At 37.0% G+C, this 25369-nt stretch overlaps 1 protein-coding gene and 1 long non-coding RNA gene across 7 annotated transcripts in view; both read left to right on the top strand.

Moving 5' to 3' along the window:
• Positions 1-25369, top strand: part of LOC309654486 — a 551553-nt gene that overhangs the window by 35705 nt on the left and 490479 nt on the right. The window lies entirely within an intron of this gene.
• The window catches only part of MEF2A (myocyte enhancer factor 2A), a 93075-nt gene that overhangs the window by 12346 nt on the left and 55360 nt on the right, over positions 1-25369 (top strand). For all 6 annotated transcript variants that reach the window (XM_082448447.1, XM_082448445.1, XM_082448448.1 and 3 more), the window contains exon 2: positions 2694-2897. In XM_082448447.1, coding sequence (XP_082304573.1) covers positions 2694-2897 — 204 coding nt within the window. The remainder of the gene's footprint in view (positions 1-2693; positions 2898-25369) is intronic.

Here is a 25369-nt window from a genome sequence, read left to right as displayed (position 1 = left end):
CACACGCCAGTGCAGCATAATGGGTGTAAGAGGGAGTGATGAGAAATAAGGTCACATAGTTTGAGGCCAGATCATTTATTCTGTTTTCTTAATGAGTTTGGTTATTACTTTCAGTGCAGTGAAAAACTCTAAACTCCTACTTACACATTTTGATTTATATTTCAAATATATCACTCTGTCAGGTATGTGGCAAATATACTGTGGGTTACAATAGGTAAAGCAGGAAATCTAATAAGGTGATTATATAAATAATACACATGAGAGATTATGTAACTTAACCTAGGGGGATATAGTGGTGTAGATAGAAGTGGATAGATTTGGGATATGTTTTAGAGGTGGAGCTAACACAATTTGCTGAAGGATTGGTAGGGTAGATTATTGTGATAACAGGGATCAAGGATAACTCTTAGATATTATTTGGTTTTGTTTGAATGGATGACGATGGCATTTGCTGAAATGGAGAAGACTGTGGAAAGAGCATATTTGTTGCTTTTAAAATCATGAGGCTGGCTGCAATTACCTAGCAAGGACTGGGGGGGTAAAGAGGAGAAGGGAGCCCAAGTCTAAAGCTCACAGGCACTTCAGTGGGTAGAGGCTGAGCAGAGGAAGAGGATATAGCTCTAAAGGCTGAGAGGAAGCAGTCACTGAAGTAGGAGGAACACCAGGACAGTGTTGTGCCATAAACAACTGGAAAAGAAAATGTTTGAAGAGTGAGAATATGGTCAACTTTGTCAAACGAGATGTATAGTAAGGTAAGAAAAAAAAAATGACCATTGACTTTAATCACATAAATTGAAGGTCACTGTAATGATATTGACAAGTCTTAGTGGAATCTGGGGACTGGATGTCTGATTGCAGTAAGGTTGAGGAGAGAATAGGTGATGAGAAGTTAGTGGCAACAACTATGGACGTTTCTTTCAAACATTTTTACTCTGAAGTAGAGCAGAAAGAGAGGTGAAGAGAAGGGGTGGTAACTGAAGGGGCAGCGTGGAGTCAAAGGAGATGCTAGAGCATGTTTCTAAGCTTGTGGTCTTTGATCTGATAGGAAGGAAACCATGATGAGGGAAGAGAGTGTAGCATATGGAAAGGAAAAGGAACAGAGATGTCAATAATGACAGCAGAGAAGGGAGAGTGTGGAAAAGTACAGATGAAACAATTGAATTGATAGATTTGGTGATGGGAAGTGAGATAGTTGCTGCTTATTTCTGTTTTCTCAATGGTTTGAGGCAAGGTTATCAGTGGAGAGTTGATTTGAGAGAGAGCAGGTAGGAAGTAGCTGACCTGGAGAATGGGATAATGGGACAAATAAGCCAAGTTATAATGTCAGGCAGTGTTAAGTGTTGAGATTTATGGTCATCAGTTTAGAAACACAAGGGGGATGTGGGTGTGAGTGTGCACGCACACTTAATGTTCCCAGTAATTGTCAGCTACTTGCATAAAGATAAAGGGATAATTGGGTAAATGTATGGGGGGTCAGTACTTGGTTGGGGCTGTGCTAAGCAAATATGTTAATGAGAGAAGAGTAGAGGAGAACAGGAGTGAAAAATAATGATGGACCATGGAATCTAAAGAGAGAGGAAAGGGCATGAGAATATGTAGATAGTAACAAAGTGGTGAGGTCAATGGATTGGAGGACTTGATGAAGGTTAAAGAATTTCTGGAGAGATAATACAGAATAGGAGAGTTGCATAGAAGGCAAAGTGGAATGCGTGAAATTGAGATTTTGGAGGTGATGTGATTATTGTTTATGGCAGAGTTAAGGTATGGCAGTAGGAGTGCTTGACATGTGGTGGTGGTTGATCATTTTGGAGGTTGGGAGATAAAGGAACTGAGAGGCTAAGGTATTTGCACTAATTTTTTACACAGATGCTGAAGTCACCAGAGATAAGAGCAGGATTAGAATGAGAAGTAGTTATGTGATACTTATCAGTGCATGAGGGAGAGGGAGAGTGACCAGGGGTCACCACAAGGAGAGTTTTTGGGTGGTGTAAATTTCGTGGCTTGACCTTCAAAATATCTGGGGTTTTTAAAGAAGAAGAAAGGAAAATTAAGGAAAGAATGGGGAGCAAAAAGGACATATCTTCCAGACGCTTGAGTACAGGAGATGTAGTATTTAAAAACAAACTAATTAGTCTCTATTTGAGAGGGCTTCAGGTGACATGTTTCAGTTAGAGAAAGAAATATTCAAAGAAGAATTTGAGGACATTGGGGAATTTGCAGATCTAGACTGAATTTCAGTGGGTGCAGTAGAAGAGCTTGGGAAGGAGGAGAAATATAAATTAGATTAGTGGATGTACTTTGTTGTTTAGGGATTAAAGTCTGAGTAATGAATGGATTACTTGAGGTGGGACTTGGTTTTCTAATGCCATTTTAAGCTGGATGATAAGGGGCCACTGATCAACTGTTTCCTTCTCTGGTTCTTTGCCCACTGCAGCAGAGTGGCAGCCAAGGATAAAGGAAGCCTCCTTAGGAGACTGCTCTATTAGAGCCCTTGGAGGTACAGGATATATGTAGGACTGTAGGCCTTTGGGAAACTGGGGAAGAAGACTTATGTGGAGTATGAAGCTAGGAACCTTTTTCAGCTTTGAAATCAGACTCAGTGTTAAAAGAGAACTCATCTTCAGGTAGCCTGTGTTCAAGTACTACTAATAACTTGTAATAAAAATATACTTTTTTTTTTTTGGATTGTCTAGGTCACTTTTACAAAGAGAAAGTTTGGATTAATGAAGAAAGCCTATGAACTTAGTGTGCTCTGTGACTGTGAAATAGCACTCATCATTTTCAACAGCTCTAACAAACTGTTTCAGTATGCCAGCACTGACATGGACAAAGTTCTTCTCAAGTATACAGAATATAATGAACCTCACGAAAGCAGAACCAACTCGGATATTGTTGAGGTAACATATATCTAGTAATGCCTGAATTGTAGATAATAATTAAATCTTGATTTAATAACTTTAACTGTCAGGTTGCTTTTTATATTCAAAATATAAATCGGTTATAGATATAGCTTTTCTCTGAATTGTTTCTTAGAAGGGTCTAATTATTGCTATATGATGACCCATTTATGTTATAAGCATATCCTAATCATTGAGAAAAAATAAACTAGGCTGTTGTACTGTATACATCAGTATGATCTAACATTTCATCTATGATGACTTATTTTGTATGAGTTTTTAAATTAATGTTATAAGAAACTATATCACTTTGGACAGTATGAAGTTATAGTTTTAACATGTTTTAATTATTTCATTACCTCAGTGACTACCCACAACTTTAAACACTAATGAAATGGAAGGAAATGATGTAAATATTATTTCTATTTTGTTAACAGTGCTTTGGTTGTGGGGGGGAGGATTGCCTCATTATTTTTTTTAATCTGTTGCCCTTTGGTATCCCTCATAGTTCTACCAACCTAATTAAGTGAAAATAAAGAAAAAGAGTTTTTTAGAATGATTTCAATCTATTCAGAAAGTGTTTTAAGACAAAACCTTCAAAAAGGAGAACCAATATACTTTCCCCTTCAACTATTTTCTGTTGCAAAAATCTGATAAAAGATAACTTTCTATGTATATTTCTAATAGCATTTTTAATTAGCATTCTTATTTACTTTATCTTTTTTGTTTATACTTCGAGGTTTTGTTTTATTTTTGTTCGAAACGGATTTTTTTTTCGCTGCTTGAAAAAACATATATGTTTACTTAGTTTCGTAATATTAGAAAACTGTTTCAATAAATTAGAGATTTCCTTGGTTAAAGTACTGAAATCATGGGAAATGATGCAGACCGAGCCATAAAATAAGAAATGAAGTCTAAATTTAGATTTTATTTGAGAAATTGAAATTAAGATAGAGAAATATACTTTGTTTTATTGTGTAGGAATCTGATTTATTTGCCTCCACAGATTATGTTATAGTTCTGAAAATGCATTTTAAATTTCCCCTATATTTTTCTGCCTTAACCATTCCTTTTTAGACAGTAATTGATTGATTGTTACTGCAAAAAAAAAAATTCTGCTACTTTTATTAGAAAAGCACTTATTTTTTAGCAATTAATTGTTTGAAATGAAAAGTAAAAGTGTAGTATAATTAGAGCTACGATTCCTCTGTTGCTTGATTTTCCCACCATTTTATTTGAGTGGCTCACTCCAGTGTTTATGAAGCTTTTGATCTTGCTTTTGTTGATCACTTCAGTTAAACTACATGGTTACATCTTTAGCCAAACCCCTTAGCGCAGCTGTGTTTTAATCAATTGTAAGTTATTTTATATCATTTAGCTTTTATGGTATATCTTATCACTTATGTGCCATATAAACTGCTTAGTAGACTCTTCCCTGGTTATGTATCATAATGCATTTTGAATCGTAATTTTGTAAATTAGGGGATCTTGGTTTGGGTAAGCTTCATAAAGAGACTTTGTAACGGGCTTTCCTTGAAATAGAAGGTATCCCTGGTGTTTAGTTTACAATGACATCTTATTTTAAAAACCTCTGTGTCTTATCAAAAGCTCCACTGCCTTAAGTCAAACAAAAAAATAGAGTTGACTTTAATAGTGTCAACAAAGAGATACTGAAGCTAGTTTCATTATAGAAGGCAATCACCTCCTTAACCCTAACTACTCTGCTCTTTCATTGCAGCAGTTGTTGTTCTTGGCCCCCGGAAGTTGAGGGTACTTCGCACAGCCTAAAGTTTACTTCCTTAGAGAATATGAAGAATATAGTGTGATTTAATCCTCACAGAATTTTCAGACTACCTCAGTCTTCATCTCTGTTGTGGTCAGCAGTCAAAGTGTAAGAGAGTAAATCCCAAACATTTTTTAGCACTCTCCTATATTATAGTTTGCTTTAGTATGAAGCAAATTGCCATCAATTGCCATTTTGATGTTTTATTTTTTTAATTGAATTTCTTAGATATAAATGAACATGAACCTTACCAATAGCTCTTTTTGAAGTTCTGAATTATATAAATACAAGACACATTATGTAAATACAAGACAGAAAACATTGGATTATAAGGGATTTAATTTGTTGTGGTAGGATAAAATTATAAGGCTTAATTCACCTTTCTTGTATGTTAATGTCTTACTGAGTTAATCTTCATTATAAGACAGTAGTGGTTACCCTTGTAAGATGGTCTTTATTCCACATGTAAAGGTGATGCAACTACATCCTCACTAGTAGTGCATACATACCTGAGTTCTTTTTATCAGTTGTGGTGATGGCTTTATGCTAATGCAGCTACCAAGATTGTTGTGAACCAAACTAAATTAACAGGATAAGAGTAATGACAAATACTTGTATAAAGCTTCCTATGGGCCACTTTTTAAGTGCTTTACAAATATCTTATTTAAGGATATTTTTAGAATATCATTTTAAGTATTTTTTCCTTTTACGTATAGTTTCCTTTCAAACAGTTGTAGTAATTGGAAGCAAACTTGTTGATGTGTATTTGTTCATTTGACAAAAATATTTGAGGGATTTCTATGTGCCAGGGACTCTGCAAAGTGATATTATTTAGAGATTTCTAATTCAAGCCACGAGACTTTTTTTTTTTCTCCTACCTACAGTTATGTAAAACATTGAGATACACTTTTACCAATGGAAGATTTTATATTAAACCTCTAACAAATTGGTTCCGAACTCTTGGGCCATCTCATGATGTACTCATTCACTGAGTACATCAGCAATAAATGGAGGCATGAACAACTATAAGTGATCTACTTTAGAGTGTTTCCTTAATGCAATATGACCAACAGTGAAACTAACTGAAAATTTCGCGAACAATTTTCATAAGGCCTCTAACCTGAATTCACCCATTTCCTGTTGCATATATGTTAGTCTTTAAAATTAGCAGGATTTTGCTTTCCCCCAGAACTAAAATACTCTTTGACAGAACCTTGAATGTATTAAAATGGAGTCTTCTGTAGATGTATCAGTATTTCTGTTCTACTGGATCCTACACACAGGCCCTTTTGGGATGTACTGTGGAGAGAAGAGGGATGGGTGCCCTGTACTGTTAACCACATCTGCATAGTCCATGGCATAAGGATGCACATGTTTTTGCCTGTGGAATTAGATCTAATATGTTTTCTGGGAGCACTATAGAATAAATATAATATAGTAAAAGTAAAAATAGCTGGTATTTGAATATTGTGATAATAAACAGAGGAATACATGATGCTCACATTTATCCACAGGTATTTTTAACACATCTACAGAGTGGTGTTTTCTGTCTTTGCTTTTCCTTGTTTCATATTATTTATATTTTAAAACTAGTCTCTTAAAATTTTAATAAGTTTTAACATTTTAATCATAGTTGATAAGAATTTTTTCTGTATAGCTTTTTTTTTTAATCAACAGCATTTACATATTTTAAATTGCATTTAGGTATTTTAAATTAAGGTCTGCAATGTCTTGGATGTATATATCTCCTGTGTTGAGAAAGCTAAGTACATGAAAATGGAAATTTACACATTGGTAAATTAGGAGATTGTCATTGGGGTAAACTTTGTAAGAGACTTCATAACTGGATTTCTTTGAAAGGGGAGTATCACTGCTGCAGTTAAAATGACATTTTATTTGAAAATGTTTGTGTACTGCTTTTCAGGAATATATTCGTTTCATTGTATCTTTTTATATTGGTAAGCATTGACACAAAGAAAGGTGGCAGATTTTTGTTTGGTCCTACAAAAGGTAGTAATTTAATTGAAATGTACAAAGAAAATGTTATAACCCCCAAATCTTCTTTTCAGTAAATTGATTTTAAAACTTGTGAACTGTATTATGCAATTTTATAAGAACATTAGATATGTCCTGGAGTATTAGAAACTAGAAATGAAAATCACCAATCTAATTAGTTGCCATTATTCATTCACTTTGAATTTATACTGAATAAAAGCCTAGAACCAATACAAGGGTTCTGCATCAAAATAAAAATTATGCTAAAGACATGCAGTGAGGATGTTAGCAGCCGCTACACAATATATGCCTGAGATTACTTTTGTATTTACTTTTCTTTCACTTTGCAATAATATTTGAAATATTAAATATTTCTGCTCATAATATATTTAAAATAGCATTATATATTTAAAATAGTGACTTGGTGGCATTGGACATTCAGTAAATAGCTTGTGTGGTGATTCAGATCATTGTGCTGTCATTTAAGGATGTAAATACAGGGGCCATGGCCAGTTATCTCTCTTATTAATATCTTGTGAACTGTTCCCAAATAGAGGTATTTTCTTCACCACAGGAATACTACAGTACTTAAATTATTATTATTTTTCACTTGCATTATCTCATTTGATCTTCATATCCAAGTTAAGCTTTTTCAGAAGCAGAAATTGAGACTAGGGTTAAATGACTTGCCCAGAGTCATGTAGCAATTTAGTGGGAAAACTGGGATTAGAACCTAGGTCTTTAACATTATCCCCTCCCTTTGTTCCCCAGTTTACTGAATCCATTGGAGCTCTGGGACATTTCACCATAAATAGATAAGATTTTATACATATACCAGTAATGTATAACATATAGCAAACATGAATAAGTTTTCCTCAATAATGAACAGAAAATTATCGAAGTAATTGCAACAAGAATAATATACAACATTTATCAAGTACTTATTATGATCTGGTACTCTTCCCAGGGCTTTTATTTATATTATCTTATTATATTATTGAATCCTTCTAATTATCCCCATTTTGTAGTTGAGGAAATTGAGGCACAGTGATAAATGAAGTAAGATGATAATTTGCGTTCTAAAGGAAGAGAAAATCTGCTTTTTTGAGTCTTAACAGTTCTTCCCTGCTTTCAAATTACAAAGGAATTTGGAAATAATATCTCAAAGGAAGATAGGGAATCAATATAAGATGCATCTATCAATTACTAAATAAAAACAGCTGGTAGTAAAAGTGATCATGCCAGGAGTACATTATTTAAAATCAGTAGTTCTCAAAGTGTGGTGCCTTGACCAGCAGCATCAGGATCACCAGAGAACTTGTTAGAAATCTAAGTTCTTGGGCCCCACCTCAGACCTACAGAATCAGAAACTTCTGAGATGAGGCCTAAGCAATCTTGTATTAACTTGAAGTAACTTGTCCCAAGTGCAGTGAGACTAAAAGCTTCAAGTTAACATGCAATCTCTTGGCAGTGGTTATCCAGCTTTTAAAATATTTTTATCCCTAAGACTATCCTCTGAAATAATTTCAAGCAGTGAGCAAGCACAAATTGTAACTTTTAAGACCTTCTAAAGAACAATTCAAAGTAGTATGCTGATTTGGTGTGAATTGCAAACTAGGGAACACATTTTTAATGGGTGACCTTTCATTCAATTCTATATGGTTATACGTGCTTCTTTGAGTGTATTTAGTGGGTCTGGTGGGGATGGGTGGGGAGATGGACTCCAGTTCCTCAGCTGAGCAAAAAAGAAAGATAAATGACTTTTGTCTCCTGAGATCATCTAGTTACAGAATTTGGAGGCATGATTATGTTTAGGTTTTCTGACAGTATTATTATGTCCTCAGAGAGCCTTTTTGAGCCAATCAGTTTTTTTCTCCCCATGTTACAGATGAGGAATGGAACAGACAGGGAGTGTTTAAGAGGCTTGCCTAATGTTTTACAGGGCTGCAGTGGAGCGGCAGGGAAAGGGAAAAAATAATGAAACATCTGAAGACAAGACAAAGCTTTCCTCCACCTCCAGCCCCCTGCCCTGCTCTTTTATTCCTAACAGAGCCTGAAGCAGCAGGATGGTGATTCACAGGGTGAGGCACGCAATCCTCATGGCCCTCCTCCTCTTCCCACATGTCCTACACCATCACCTCACACAGCAATCACCGTAGCTCTTACAATTTCAGTTTTACTCTTTTCATTTTGCTATGTATTTGGATATTATTATTTATCATACAATTATTGGTTTTCATTTATGTGCTTTTTATAAGGAACTATGCATCTCTGCGTGTGATTTTTATTTTCTTGAGGTCAGGTTTTTCTCCATCAGAGATTGATGTTGCTGATATATAAACAGGAGTTCATGGGTGAAAAGGGTGAGATATATATATATATATATATATATATATATCACTTTATAATATAGCTCACATTTCTGTAATGCATTTCTTGTGATTATTGATGAATACTTTTGTATCCTTTTTATGTCCCTGTGTGTCATGGATTGAATGTTTTTGTACTTACAATGAGATAAATTGTTCTTTTTTTCTCGGGAAGTTCTTGGATACATTGACCAAATTTTTGACCAGTGAGAAAAGGAGGGTACAGAGGATTGGGAGAGTGGTCAGAGAAAACTTCCTCTAGAGGTGACACCATCACCTGAGTCCTTTAAAGGATAGGGTTGGAGAGAGAAAAGGGGTTAGAAGAAAGGTGTTGTAGGTCAGGGGGGACAGCTTATGTGGAAAGTAGGAAATGAGGTATAGCATACTTATTTTATGGAATTAAAATCAGCTATGAATAGCTGTAGTGTAGTGTGAAGAGTGGAGAGTGGAAACAGCTAAAACCTGAGAAGTAAACCAGATTCCGAAGAGACGTATAATACCCTTGACTTTCTCCTGAAGGTTTGGGTGCCTATTGAAAGAGCCTAATAGAATAGCTGCCTGCGGTTTTACTGACTCTCTTGCACTTCCCAAGCTGTAAATTCTGTTAGAATTGCATTGTAATTTTTTTGAAAGGGGCTGAAGAGTAGTGAAGAGAAAAGGGTAAAAGTATTGAATGTAATGCATTATGTCTTCATTTTTTAATTTATTGAACTGATATCATGTATGAGGCATTGTACTGGACACTGGGAATATGGTGGTGACTGGCCATATTTCTTCTGTTTTTCTAACAGGATTATATGTGGCTATTTTATTATCTTACTTCAGAAGTCCCTTTGTTGGATACACTTCAGTATGGATTCAAGGCACTTAGAATCTGAAGATTTTGATGTTTACCACCAAATATTAACCATTCAGCATATAAATATTATATTACTATTAGAGTTAGAAGCTCATTTAGAGCAAAAGCTGTAGAGTACTCACCGTATTTAACAATGTTATGGGTATGCCTGAAAAGTGAGATATATCTATAGTCTAAGTTGTATTTCAGTTCTCTTATATAAAGGTAGCTAAGGCAGACATGCAGTATACATGCAGTATGCATATACATGCAGTGTACATATAGAAAAAAATAAACCAATATTCACATCATACACAAAATTTCTGTGGAATAGAGAGTTTGCATAGGGGAGTAATAAAGGTAAGGAAGAAACAGATTGGGTATAGTTGATGGAATGCCTTGAATACCAGGCTGTGACATTTGCTATTTGTCCTATAGGCATTGGGCAGCCGTTAGAAGTGTTTAAAAGTTTAGGAAGTCAAATAGTTGTTGTAAGAATACTCATCTGGCAGCAGATAATTAACATTTTAAAAGAAGTTTATACTTTTAAAAATAGACTGTTACCTCACCTCTTAATTATGGTAGCTTTTTAGTAATGTTGAGATTTGTATGATGAAGAATGCTATTCCACTTGGTTTGAATGGGGAAGAGGGATTAAAGTGGGGATTTAGGCTGTGTTCTAAAGTGTGTAATGTATTCACACATGACACTTTTTCTTAATTGAGCTATAAAAATTTTGAGTACATCATTTGTAGAAAAGGAAATGTTTAGAATTTGACCGTAATGTGAATATGGTCGAATATTATTTTATAAATAATCTGTACAATGTGATCTCCTTTAATACAGCAATTTAAAGTATTTTTACTTAAAATCACTTCATTATTATTTATCATGCAAAAATGACAGAATGACCAAAATTATTGTGAAAAGGAGTTTGTGTTATGAAAAGATTTGGAAACCTTGATCTAGTTCTGTACTTTATTTAATTGATAAGGAAGCTGGGGTCCAAACAAAGTAAAGAACTTGTCCAAGATCATACCAGTACATAATGACAAAACCAAGACTTAAATAATGTTCTCTTGAAAGTCTTGGGTCTATCTCAGCGGTCCCCAACCTTTTTGGCACCAGGGACCAGTTTTGTGGAAGACAGTTTTTCCACGGAGGCAGGTGTGGGGGATGGCTCAGGCGGTAATGCGAGCAATAGGGAGCAGCAGATGAAGCTTCACTCTCTTGCCTGCTGCTTACCTCCTGCTGTGCAGCCTGGTTCCTAATAGGCCGTAGACTGGGTTGGGGAACGCTGGATCTCTTTGAAATACTGTAGATCCTTTAAGGCAAAGACTTTGAGAAAGAGCATTAGTATTCTTCCTGGTGGATTCCCACAGATCCAGCACATGGCTTAATAGTGACCTATAAAACTGAGCTAAAAGCAGTGTTACTCACTTCAGTGTTAATTCATTTATGATACTATTAAAAATCCATCAAATGTTACCCAAAGCTAATAAGGACAAAATCATAAAGTATCTTTAAGTGGAAATAAAGCTCAAGAATGAACAGGATGTGATTGTCTTCGCTCTGTAACACTGGAGACGATGCCTTTATTTCAGTATCTCCCCATCTTCCACATCTCCTCCCAGTATATGTAACTTCCAACTTTTAGACAAGTAAACAGACTTTAAAAGAAAAAAGTACAAGTGCTTCTGGTGTAGTGCAGTTTATGCATTCCTGAAAATTTTTACAGACTGCAAAACCTATGCAACTTTGTGTTCTGAGCACCAACATAAACTAAAACTAATTAGTAATTGAGAAGATAGTTTGAACTGCTCAGTGAGGCACCTTAGTGTAGCTAGTGACTACAAGAGTTGGTATGATAAATTCACCAAATTAATTACTTGAATAGAAATGCTGGCAACACTTTAATTAGGATGGAGATAGTGGGTTTTAGGACAGTATAGATGGCAACGTAGCAATGAGCCATGGGGGGAAGGGGGGGGTTAGCATTAAAGTGGGCATGGGAACCTGCAACAAGGCTGGGAGAACTCCTCTGAAGCCCTCGTTTAAAATTTTCTTATAATACAGATAAATGTTCCTGCTGTCAGGAGGACATTCTCCTTTCCTCCTGAAGGTTGTGATGCTGTTCCCTCTTTCCTGGCTCCCCTTTCCTAGGAAAAATCACCAATGAACCAAAATGACTTCTTTATTATACTGACATCATTCTCTGTTTATCAGTTTCATATGAGCTAATTTGCATTCCAAAACATGTTTTATAGTAGAGCAGACTACTGTTTAATCATAGAAGGGTTTTTTCTTCCCTTCCTTCCTTCCTTCCTTCCTTCCTTCCTCCCTCCCTCCCTCCCTCCCTTCTGAGATAGTGTTTGTCAGCTTATGTTCATCTGAATAAACGGCTGCTATGTAAAAGAAAATTATTCAGAGATGGGAAGTTGTATTATCTTTCTAGTTTCCTTTGCAATATAAAGAAAGTTTTCATAGATTCTATTGGCTTTTGTTTCATATTGTTCTGTTCATTGTAATCTTTTTTTTTTTTAGCATCTTTATTGGAGTATAATTGCTTTACAATGTTGTGTTAGTTTCTGCTGTATAACAAGGTGAACCAACTGTATGCATACGTATATCCCCTCCCTGTTGCGTCTCCCTCCCACCCTCCTTATCCCACCCCTCTAAGTGGTCCCAAAGCACCGAGCTGATCTCCCTGTGCTATGCAGCTGCGTCCTGCTAGCTATCTATTTTACATTTGGTAGTGTATATGTATCAGTGTTACTCTCTCACTTTGTCCCAGCTTGCCCTTCCCCCTCTCCGTGTCCTCAAGTCCATTCTCTACATCTATGTCTTTATTCCTCTCCTGCCCCTAGATTCATCAGAACCATTTTTTTTTTAGATTCCATATATCTGTGTTAGCATACAGTATTTGTTTTTCTCTTTCTGACTTACTCTATATGACAGACTCTAGGTCCATCCACCTCACTACAAATGACTCAATTTCATTTCTTTTTATGGCTGAGTAATATTCCTTGTATAGATGTGCCACATCTTCTTTATCCATTCATCTGTCAATGGACAGTTAGGTTGCTTCCATGTCCTGGCTGTTGTAAATAGTGCTGCAGTGAACATTGTGGTACATGACTCTTTTTGAATTACAGTTTTCTCAGGGTATATTCCCAGTTGGTAATCTTAATATACCTGGATATAGGACTCAATAGGTACAAATTCCGATGTGATGATTATTCATAATGATAGTAATAAACATTTCCAAAGTTTTTAGTAAGCTGCATGAAGTACTTTCACACTACTTGGTATTTTTATAAATCATTGCCTCAGGTATCTTTCATTATGTGAAATTGAATGCTCGGTGAGGCAACTTTGTGTTGCTAGTGGCTACCACAGTGGGTATTATAGACATACCTGAGATTAACATTAACATTTTTTGTTCTTTTTATTGAGATATAATTCACAGACCATAAAATTCACCATTTTAAATTACACAGTGATTTTTAGAACATTCACAAGTTTGTACAACCATGAACGCTAATTCCAGAATATTTTCATCAATCCACAAAGAAACTTGGTATCCATTAGCATTCATTTCCCAGTTCCCCTACCCACCCCCCACCATGGTGGCAGCCACTAATCTACTTTTTGTATCTATGGATTTGCCTGTTCTGAATATTTCGTATAAATGGAGTTATATAATATGTGGTCTTTTGTAACTGGTTTCTTTGATTTAGCATAATGTTTTCAAGGTTCATCCATATTGTGGCATGTATTAGTACTTCATTCCATGGTTAAATAATATTTCATTGTATAGATATACCACATTTTGCTTATCCATTCATCAGTTAGGAACATTCGGTTGTTTCACTTCTTGACTGTTGTGATAATGTTACTGTGAAACTTGTGTACAAGTTTTTGTATGGACATATTTTCATTTCTCTTGGGTATCTCACCATGAGTGGAATTTGCTGGTAGCTCTTTGTTTCTTTTGGGGGAAGTTGATGGTGGAACTCTGGAAAATGTGGAATTCTTTTCAACATTTAACTTTAAAAAAAACAAAAAAAATCATCAAAAAACAACTTTACGGATGTCATTAAAAAACACTTGGCTCATCTTTTCCTAAAATTGTTGACTTTTTAAATTTCAGTAACGTTGGGCCAGATTATCTGGACCAATTCTTCAACTGAAGACAACTAAAAACGCTTGATGAGTTGTACAAAAACTTTGTTTTAGCATCAAAGAACTGTTAAGGAATATGCCAGGCCAAAATCTAAGAAAATGTTAGAACCTAAAAGGTAAAGAAGTGTTTAAAGCTCTGGCTACCCTGAATCATTTGCCCATCTGGATAAAACAGTTAAAAAACTAAGCTTCAGGTTTCGGTAGATTCAGAGGCAAGAGGACAGTTATTACTTCTAGGTTTCTGAGGCTAATAGATTGCTTCCCACATCAATCTGGGACCTCAGGAAGAGGGAAGCTCACTGCCTTTTCCCTACTTGCAAAGGACTGCCAGGAGAATTCTTTTGTGCTGACCAGATAGGGCAAAGAGGAGAAAAAGAAAAGAAAGAAAGAGAACCTATTTCTGAGAGGTTGTAAAATAAGTACCAGCATTGTGCAGAATCACAAGCCAAAGGAATATAACACAAGAAGTCTGAGAAAAGTAGTGCCCCAGTTACCTCGATAAAGCAAATATATATCCTTTTTGAATAAATGCACCTTATTGTAGGCATCAAAAATCTTCAAATAACCTTTCAAGGCCATTGAGCATCTATCATACAGAGATGACCAAGCATAAAAGAAAACAAGGCACAATAAGCAAAATGCAGCAAGAAATAGCAGAAACTGATACCTAAATATTTCAGATACTGCTATTATTATACATAGATTATAAGCAATTTCACTTACTATGTTTTAATTTTTTAAAAGCTTGCAAATGTCTGTATGAAACAAGAAATTATAAAACAAGTGATATAGCAGACTTGAAAAGAATGAAATACTTCTGGAAATGAAAAAAATATAATGGCCAAAATTAAAATCTTAGCAGACATATTGCAAATATATTTGACATAGCTGAAGAGGAAATTTGTGAACTGAAAGAAGAAATTATCTATAATGCAACACAAAGAGATGAAAAGGTGGAAAATACCAAGAGGTTGAGAGAAAAGGAGGATTGTTTAGAAATTCTAGCCTAAATTTAACTGGCATTCCTGGAGGGAAGAGAATGGGGCAGAGGCAATATTTGAAAAGATAATGACAGCATTTTCCAAGATTAATGAGAGTCTATAGTCCTCAAATTTAAGAAGCCCATCAAATCCCAGGCAGAGTTAAAAACGCTTTTAATCTCTACATAGACATATTACAATGAAACTGCAGAAAACAAATGACAGAGAAAATTTTAAGCACATTATCTTCAAAGGAGTGCTGACTGATTCTAAACAACAGCAAATGAAATCTGTAGTCAGTGAAATGATATCCTAAATGTGCTGGGAAAAAAGGAGTTGGAATCCAAGTTAGAATTCTATGTCCAGAGAAAATATCTTCAGAAATGAGGGCAAAACACCAGTGTATCAGCTTTGCAACTAAAGCACCTCAGAGTTTTGAAGAAAGGGTCAAAACCAAGTCAAGTCAGACTGCTGTGGTAAGAAAGCAGTCTTCATGCAAAGATCATAGGACCTCTACAAGCTTCATGTGGACAGTGACCCATGTCTGTTTTTTTTTTTTTTTAACCTCTTTATTGGAGTATAATTGCTTTACAATGCTGTGTTAGTTTTTGCTGTATAACAAAGTGAATCAGCTATATGTATGCATATATCCCCATATCTCCTCCCTCTTGCGCCTCCCGCCTACTCTCCCTATCCCACCCCTCTAAGTGGTCACAAAGCATGGAGCTGACATCCCTGTGCCATGCAGCTGCTTCCCATAGCTATCTGTTTTACATTTGGTAGTATATATATGTCAGTGCTACTCTCTCACTTCATCCCAGCTTACCCTTACCCCTCCACGTGTCCTCAAGTCCATTCTCTACGTCTGTGTCTTTATTCCTCTCCTGCCCCTAGATTCATCAGAACCATTTTTTTTAGATTCCATATATATGTGTTAGCATACGGTATTTGTTTTTCTCTTTCTGACTTCACTCTGTATAAGAGACTCTGGGTCCATTCACCTCACTACAAATAACTCAATTTCGTTTCATTTTATGGCTGAGTAATATTCCATTGTATATATGTGCCACATCTTCTTTATCCATTCATCTGTCATTGGACACTTAGGTGGGTACCATGTCCTGGCTATTGTAAATAGTGCTACAGTGAACATTGTGGTACATGTCTCTTTTTGAATTATGGTTTTCTCGGGGTATATGCCCAGTAGTGGTATTGCTGGGTAATATAGTAGTTCTACTTTTAGTTTTTTAAGGAACCTCCATACTGTTATCCATAGTGGCTGTATCAACTTACATTCACACCATCAGTGTAAGAGGGTTCCCTTTTCTCCACACCCTATCCAGCCTTTATTGTTCATAGATTTTTTGGTGATGGCCATTCTGACCGGTGTGAGGTGATACCTCATTGTGGTTTTGATTTTCATTTCTGTAATGATTAGTGATGTTGACCATCCTTTTCATGTGTTTGGCAATCTGTATATCTTCTTTGGAGAAACGTCTATTTATGTCTTCTGCCCATTTTTGGATTGGGTTGGTTTTTTTTTTGATATTGAGCTGCATGAGCTGCTTGTATATTTTGGAGATTAATCCTTTGTCAGTTGCTTCGTTTGCAAATATTTGCTCCCATTCTGAGGTTGTCATTTCGTCTTGTTTATGGTTTCCTTTGCTGTGCAAAAGCTTTTAAGTTTCATTAGGTCCCATTTGTTTGTTTTTATTTCCATTTTTCTAGGAGGTGGGTCAAAAAGGATCTTGCTGTGATTTATGTCATAGAGTGCTCTACCTATGTTTTCCTCTAAGAGTTTTATAGTGTCTGGCCTTACATTAGGTCTTTAATCCATTTTGAGTTTGTTTTTGTGTATGGTATTAGGAAGTGTTCTAATTTCATTCTTTTACAAGTAGCTATCCAGTTTTCTCAGCACCACTTGTTGAAGAGGCTGTCTTTTCTCCATTGCATATTCTTGCCTCCTTTATCAAAGATAAGATGACCATATGTGCATGGGTTTATCTCTGGGCTTTCTATCCTGTTCCATTGATCTATATTTCTGTTTTTGTGCCAGTACCATATTGTCTTGATTACTATAATAGCTTTGTAGTATAGTCTGAAGTCCGGGAGCCTGATTCCTCCAGCTGCATTTTTCTTTCTGAAGATTGCTTTGACTATTCACGGTCTTTTGTGTTTCCATACAAATTGTGAAATTTTTTGTTCTAGTTCTGAGAAAAATGCCATTGGTGGTTTGATAGGGATTGCACTGAATCTCTAGATTGCTTTGGGTAGTATAGTCATTTTCACACTGTTGATTCTTCCAATCCAAGAACATGGTATCTCTCTCCATCTGTTTGTATCATCATTAATTTCTTTCATCAGTGTCTTATAGTTTTCTGCATACAGGCCTTTTGTCTCCTTAGGTAGGTTTATTCCTAGGTATTTTATTCTTTTTGTTGCACTGGTAAATGGGAGTGTTTCCTTAGTTTGTCTTTCAGATTTTTCATCATTAGTGTATAGGAATGCAAGAGATTTCTGTGCATTAATTTTGTATCCTGCTACTTTACCAAATTCATTGATTAGCTCTAGTAGTTTTCTGGTGGCATCTTTAGGATTCTCTATGTATAGTATCATGTCATCTGCAAACAGTGACAGCTTTACTTCTCCTTTTCCGATTTGGATTCCTTTTATTTCTTTGTCTTCTCTGATTGCTGTGGCGAAAACTTCCAAAACTATGTTGAATAATAGTGGTGAGAGTGGGTAACCTTGTCTTGTTCCTGATCTTAGAAGAAATGCTTTCAGTTTTTCACCATTGAGAACGATGTTGGCTGTGGGTTTGTCATATATGGCCTTTATTATGTTGAGGTAGGTTCCCTCTATGCCTACTTTCTGGAGAGTTTTTATCATAAATGGGTGTTGAATTTTGTGGAAAGCTTTTCCTGCATCTATTGAGATTATCATGTGGTTTTTCCTTCAATTTGTTAATATGGTGTATCACACTGATTTGTGTAAATCGAAGAATCCTTGCATTCCTGGGATAAACCCAACTTGATCATGGTGTATGGTCCTTTTAATGTGCTGTTGGATTCTGTTTGCTAGTATTTTGTTGCGTATTACTGCATCTATGGTCATCAGTGATATTGGCCTGTAGTTTCCTTTTTTTGTGACATCTTTGTTTTTGGTATCAGGGTGATGGTGCCTCGTAGAATGAGTTTAGGAACGTTCCTCCCTCTGTCCTATTTTGGAAGAGTTTGAGAAGGATAGGTGTTAGCTCTTCTCTAAATGTTTGGTAGCTCTTCTCTAAATGTTTGATAGAATTCACCTGTGCCGCCATCTGGTCCTGGCCTTTTCTTTGTTGGAAGATTTTTAATCACAGTTTCAATTTCAGTGCTTGTGATTGGTCTGTTCATATTTTCTGTTTCTTCCTGTTTCAGTCTTGGAAGGTTGTGCTTTTCTAAGAATTTGTCCATTTCTTCCAGGTTCTCCATTTTATTGGCATATAGTTGCTTGTAGTAATCTCTCATGATCCTTTGTATTTCTACAGTGTCAGTTGTTACTTCTCCTTTTTCATTTCTATTTCTATTGATTTGAGTCTTCTCCCTTTTTTTCTTGATGAGTCCGGCTAATAGTTTATCAATTTTGTTTATCTTCTCAAATAACCAGCTTTTAGTTTTATGGATCTTTGCTATTGTTTCCTTCATTTCTTTTTCATTTATTTCTGATCTGATCTTTATGATTTCTTTCCTTCTCCTAACTTTGGGGGTTTTTTGTTCTTCTTTCTCTAATTGCTTTAGGTTTAAGGTTAGGTTGTTTATTTGAGATTTTTCTTGTTTCTTGAGGTAGGATTGTATTGCTGTAAACTTCCCTCTTAGAACCGCTTTTGCTGCATCCCATAGGTTTTGGGTCATAGTGTTTTCATCGTCATTTGTTTGTAGGTATTTTTTGATTTCCTCTTTGATTTCTTCAGTGATCTCTTGGTTATTTAGTAGCATATTGTTTAACCTCCATGTGTTTGTATTTTTTACAGTTTTTTTTCCTGTAATTGATATCTAGTCTCATAGCGTTGTGGTCAGAAAAGATGCTTGATACGATTTCAATTTTCTTAAATTTACCGAGACTTGATTTGTGACCCAAGATATGATCTATGCTGGAGAATGTGCCATGAGCACTTGTGAAGAAATTGTATTCTGTTATTTTTGGCTGGAATGTCCTATAAATATCAATTAAGTCCATCTTGTCTAATGTGTCATTTAAAGCTTGTGTTTCCTTATTTATTTTCTGTTTGGTTGATCTGTCCATTGGTGAAAGTCAGGTGTTAAAGTCCCCTAGTATTATTGTTTTACTGTCGATTTCCCCTTTTATGGCTGTTAGCATTTGCCTTCTGTATTGAGGTGCTCCTATGTTGGGTGCATAACTATTTACCATTGCTATATCTTCTTCTTGGATTGATCCCTTGATCATTATGTAGTGTCCTTCTTTGTCTCCTGTAATAGTCTTTATTTTAAAGTCTATTTTGTCTGATATGAGAATTGCTACTCCAGCTTTCTTTTGATTTCCATTTGCATGGAATTTCTTTTTCCATCCCCTCACTTTCAGTCTGTATGTGTCCCTAGGTCTGAAGTGGGTCTCTTGTAGACAGCATATATATGGGTCTTGTTTTTGTATCCATTCAGCCAGTCTATGTCTTTTGGTTGGAGCATTTAATCCATTTACATTTAAGGTAATTATTGATATATATGTTCCTATTACCATTTTCTTAATTGTTTTGGGTTTGTTATTGTAGGTCTTTTCCTTCTCTTGCGTTTCCTGCCTAGAGAAGTTCCTTTAGCATTTGTTGTAAAGGTGGTTTGGTGGTGCTGAATTCTCTTAACTTTTTGCTTGTCTGTAAAGGTTTTAATTTCTCCATCGAATCTGAAAGAGATGCTTGCTAGGTAGAGTAATCTTGGTTGTAGCTTTTCCCCTTTTATCACTTTAAGTATATCATGCCACTGCCTTCTGGCTTGCAGAGTTTCTGCTGAAAGATCAGCTGTTAACCTTATGGGAATTCCCTTGTATGGTATTTGTTGCTTTTCCCTTGCTGGTTTTAATATATTTTCTTTGTATTTAATTTTTGATAGTTTGATTAATATGTGTCTTGGCGTGTTTCTCCTTGGATTTATCCTGATGGGATTCTCTGCCCTTCCTGGACTTGATTTACTATTTGCTTTCCCATGTTAGGGAAGTTTTCAACTATAATCTCTTCAAATATTTTCTCAGACCCTTCCTTTTTCTCTTGTTCTTCTGGGACCCCTATAAATCGAATATTGGTGCATTTAATGTGGTCCCAGAGGTCTCAGACTGTCCTCAATTCTTTTCATTCTTTTTTCTTTATTCTGCTCTGCAGTAGTAATTTCCACTATTTTATCTTCCAGGTCACTTATCTGTTCTTCTGCCTCAGATATTCTGCTGTTGATTCCTTCTAGAGAATTTTTAATTTCATTTTTTATGCTGTTCATCATTGTTTGTGCTCTTTAGTTCTTCTAGGTCCTTGTTAAATGTTTCTTGTATTTTCTTCATTCTATTTCCAAGAGATTGGATCATCTTTACTATCATTATTCTGAATTCTTTTTCATGTAGACTGCCTGTTTCCTCTTCATTTGTTTGGTCTGGTGGGTGTTTACCTTGCTCCTTCATGTGCTGCATATTTCTCTGTCTTCTCTCTTTGTTTAACTTACTTTGTTTGGGGTATCCTTTTCACAGGCTGCAGGTTCATAGTTCCCGTTGTTTTTGGTGTCTGCCTCCAGTGGTGAGGTTGGTTCAGTGGCTTGTGAAGGCTTCCTGGTGGAGGGGACTGGTGCCTGTGTTCTGGTGGGTGGGGCTGGATCTTGTCTTTCTGGTGGGCAGGGCTGCATCCAGTGGTGTGTTTCAGGGTGTCTGTGAAGTTAGTATGATTTTACGCAGCCTGTCTGCTAATGGGTAGTGTTGTGTTCCTGTCTTGCTAGTTGTTTGGCATGGGGCGCCCAGTACTGGATCTTGCTCGCCATTGGGTGGAGCTGGGTCTTAGTGTTGAGACGGAGATCTCTGGGAGAGCTCTCAACGATTGATATTATGTGTGGCTGGGAGGTGTCTGGTGGTCCAGTGTCCTGGATTTGGCTCTCCCATCTTGGAGGTTCAGGCCTGACACTCAGCCAGAGCACTAGGACCTTGTTAGCTACACGCCTCAGAAGAAAAGGAAGAAGAAAAAGGAAAGAAAAAGTAAAATTTTAAAAAATATAGAAAAAATAAAAATAATAAAATAAAAAAATAAATTTTAAAACATTAAAAAAAAGAAGAGAGCAACTAAACCAGTAAACAAATCCACCAATGATAACAAGCGCTAAAAACTAAACTACGATAAACATAAAAATCAGAAACAAATCAGCCGCGGACCACAAACCCCAAGTCTACAGTTGCTCCCAAAGTCCACCGCCTCAATTTTGGGAACATTCGTTGTCTATTCAGGTATTCCACAGATGTAGGCTTCATCAAGTTGATTGTGGGGATTTAATCCGCTGTTCCTGAGGCTGCTCGGAGAAATTTCCCTTTCTCTTCTTTGTTTGCACAGCTCCCAGGGTTCAGCTTTGGTTTTGGCCCTGCCTCTGCATGTAGGTTGCCCTCAGGCGTCTCTTCCCCGCCCAGACAGGAGGGGTTAAAACAGCGGCTGATTAGGCTTCTCTTGCTCTCTCAGGCTGGGGAGAGGGAGGGGTACAGTAGTTATAATTGGAATGCGGGGCAATCCTGCGGCAGCGTTAGAAGCCAACGTGCCATTGCAACAGCCTGAGGCACGCCATGTATTCTCCAAGGGACGTTGTCCCTGGATCTTGGGACCCTGGCAGTGGCGGGCTGCACAGGCTCACGGGGGGTGGGGGTGGGTGTGGGTAATGACCTGTGCTTGCACACTGGATTCTTGGTGGCAGCGGCAGCAGCATTAGCATTTCATGCCCATCTCTGTGGTCTGAGCTGATAGCCACAGCTCGCGTCCATCTCTGGAGCTCACTTAGGTGGTGCTCTGCCTTTTCTGGGCACACAGGGAAGGAATCTTCTCTCCTCGTGCATCCTGAAACAATAGTCTCTTGCCTCTTCAGCAGGTCCAGACTTTTTCCCTGACTCCCTCCTGACTAGTTGTGGCGCACTAGCCCCCTTCAGGCTGTCTTCACACAGCCAACCCGAGTCCAATCCCTGGGGTCTGACCTCAGAAGCCCCAGCCTCAGCTCCCAGCCCCCACCCGCCCCAGCAGGTGAGCAGACACGCATCTCAGGCTGGTGAGTGCTGGTCGGCACAGATCCTTTGTGCGGGAATCTCTCCACTTTGGCTTCTGTACCCCTGTTGCTGTGCTCTCCTCCGTGGCTCCTAAGCTTCCCCCCTGCCCACCCCCTGTCTCCACCAGTGAAGAGGCTTCCTAGTGTGTGGAAACTTTTCCTCCTTCACAGCTCCCTCCCAGAGGTGCAGGTCTTGTCCCTATTCTTTTGTCTCTGCTTTTTCTTTTTTCTTTTGCCCTACCCAGGTACGTGGGGATTTTTTTTGCCCTTTGGGAAGTCTGAGGTCTTCTGCCAGTATTCAGGAGGTGTTCTGTAGGAGTTGTTCCACATGTAGATGTATTTTTAATGTATTTGTGGGGAGGAAGGTATCTCCACATCTTACTCCTCTTCCATCTTGAAGGTCCCACTCTGATTCCCGTGTCTGTTTTATCAGTGAATATCAGAACCTAGTAGAGTGCTGTCAGTAATTTTTGTTGGATTAAAGGGGAAAAAAAAGGATAAAGGTAAATGAAGTCATTTGTATAGTTTAAGTGCGCGCGCACACACACACACACACACACACACACACACACACACACACACACACACACACACACACACACACACACACGGTTAGTGAAGAACCAAGAGCCAGGGCTTTGAAGATATACTTTCCTGACTTCACAGTACACCAAGAGCCAACTCTGTCAAAGTGTTCATTTATATGTGGAGTTCTGCAACAGAGTTACATTATTCCTGTGGGTAAAATGAGACTGTTGGGCTGTATCTAGCTCCCTGAAGACAAGGGCCCCAAAACTGTTTGTTTTGGGTGGTGTTGGGGAGAAGTATCATTACCACTTGCTGACACCTTTGCCATCAAACTTGGGTATATACTGGGTAAGACCTTAAAATTCAAAGAAACCATAGCTTGAACATCACACACTTCTAACTGAGATAGATACGGATAAGGTCATAGAAGAACTGGGGAAGGAGTCTGAAAGCAGTGCCTACAACCACATGCACAAGAAATGTGCTCTTTCCAGTGGTTGAAGTGGTTCCTGATCACAGTCCTCTATGCAGTCTCCCTTTTGTTTGTTGACTGATTAATGCAGTCTGAACTAACACAGTGTAGTGGAAAGAGCACTAGACTGGACATCAGAAGACTTTTATTCTAGTCCCAGTACTGCCACTTAATAGCTGTGTGATGTGGTGGGGTTGGGGGGTGAGAACTTGGGTCTCTCCTAAATTTAATCTTCTCTATAAAGGTAGGAGGTGAACTAGATGATCACAAAGGGTAACATTTAGTTTTCTATTCAACAGCTATTTTAATATAATTTTTTGAGCACATATAATCTCAAGATTCCATTGTGCCTCAAAATTTTGACCCAGTGGACAAATTTCGAGAAAAATATAGTTTAACAAAATGGAATCACGAAAGATATAGAAAATCTGAGTAGTCTTATTGTCAAGTTTACCACAGAGAAACTCCAAATCCAGATGGCTTTGTTAAGAAGTACTAGCAGAATTTTAAAGAAGAAATAACGCCAATATTTCACAAACTCTTTCAGAGAATAGAAAAAGAGGGAACTCTCTTTATATGAAGCTAGTCTAATCTTTATAGCAAAACAACAAGGAGAGTTCTAAAAAGAAGAATCAGAAGTCAGTCTCACTGAATGTAAGTGCAAAACTCCTAAACATAATATTAGTTGACTTTTTTGAGTTCACAAATTTTTTTTCATCAGAGACATTTTTATTTTCACATTGAGTCATTTTCTTCATTGCTTGGGCACGCATCTAGACTATCAGCCTGCCTTGCATTGGAGTGGTCATGTGACTGAGTTGGCCAATGGAACGTTAATAGAAGTGATTCATGCTACTTCCAGGCCTGATCTGTAAAATACCTTCCACATGATCATCATACTCTCTCTTCTCTGTTTGTCAGCCAGCTGCAGAGAATCCAGATGGGAACTCTTGAGATCTCATGTGGAACCGAAAGATAAATGACTGGGCTCTGAATAGTTTCACTTAAGGCTCTCTGAGATAAGAAACATCCTCATTAGCCTTTCAGTGAATAAGAAACTTTCATTGTGTTAGGCCACAGAGACTTGTGTTTGTTAAAGCATCTAACATCACTTATGCTAACTCATACAGAAATTAAATCCAGCAATATATAAAAGTCATACACATTATGACTAAGTTGGATTTATCCCAGGAATGCAGGGTTGACTTAACAGAGTATCCTAATATCATGGACTGGAAGTCTCAATATTGTATATGTCAGTGCTACGTGAATAATCCATATAGAGTCAAGTAAATGCCAGTGAAAATTCCAAGGAATTAATTTTTTTAATAATTCAAAAACTGATTCTGAACTATATAGGGAAATTCAAGGGGAAAAGACACTCTGAAGAACAGCACGATGAGAAGCTTTGCATTACAATATATTGCGACTAATTTTATAGCTACAGTAATGAAGATACTGTGGCATTGGCACGAATGCCAAACATATCAATGAAGTAATAGCTCAGAAACCATGCACATATATAGATAATTGTGGTATCACAAATCAAAGGGGGAAAGAACAAACTCTTGAAGCAGTGTTGCTGGGACAGTTGGATACAGATATATGGGAAAACTGTGAAAGTGAACCTACCTCATATCTTACACAAAATCTACCTCCAGGAAGATTATACACCTAAATGTGAAAGGCAAAATTATAACACTTTTAGAATATAATATAGGAGAATATCTTCATGATTTTGAGGTAGGGGAGGATTTCTTATACAAGACATAAACATTACTACCATAAAGGATAACTGTAAGGGGACAAAAGTATAAATTTGGTTTTATTAAAGTTAAGAACCTGTTTTCATCCAAAGACAAGTGTTAAACATGCCACAGAATAGGGAAGGATTTTTACAATACGTAAAATTAACAAAAGATTTATGTTGATTACAAATAAAAGAATGACTCTAAAGTAATAAGAAAAAGACAACTCAGTAGAAAAATTGGCCAAGTACTAGAACACTTGGCACTTAACAAAAGAGAAAATCTGAATGACCAATAGTTATGAAATAAGGGATT

This window comes from Balaenoptera physalus (genome assembly GCF_965194825.1).
Source record: "Balaenoptera physalus genome assembly, chromosome: 2".
Taxonomy (NCBI): Eukaryota; Metazoa; Chordata; class Mammalia; order Artiodactyla; family Balaenopteridae; genus Balaenoptera; species Balaenoptera physalus.
The sequence above is the reverse complement of the archived record's forward strand: the minus strand, read 5'-3'. Positions and strand labels throughout refer to the sequence as shown.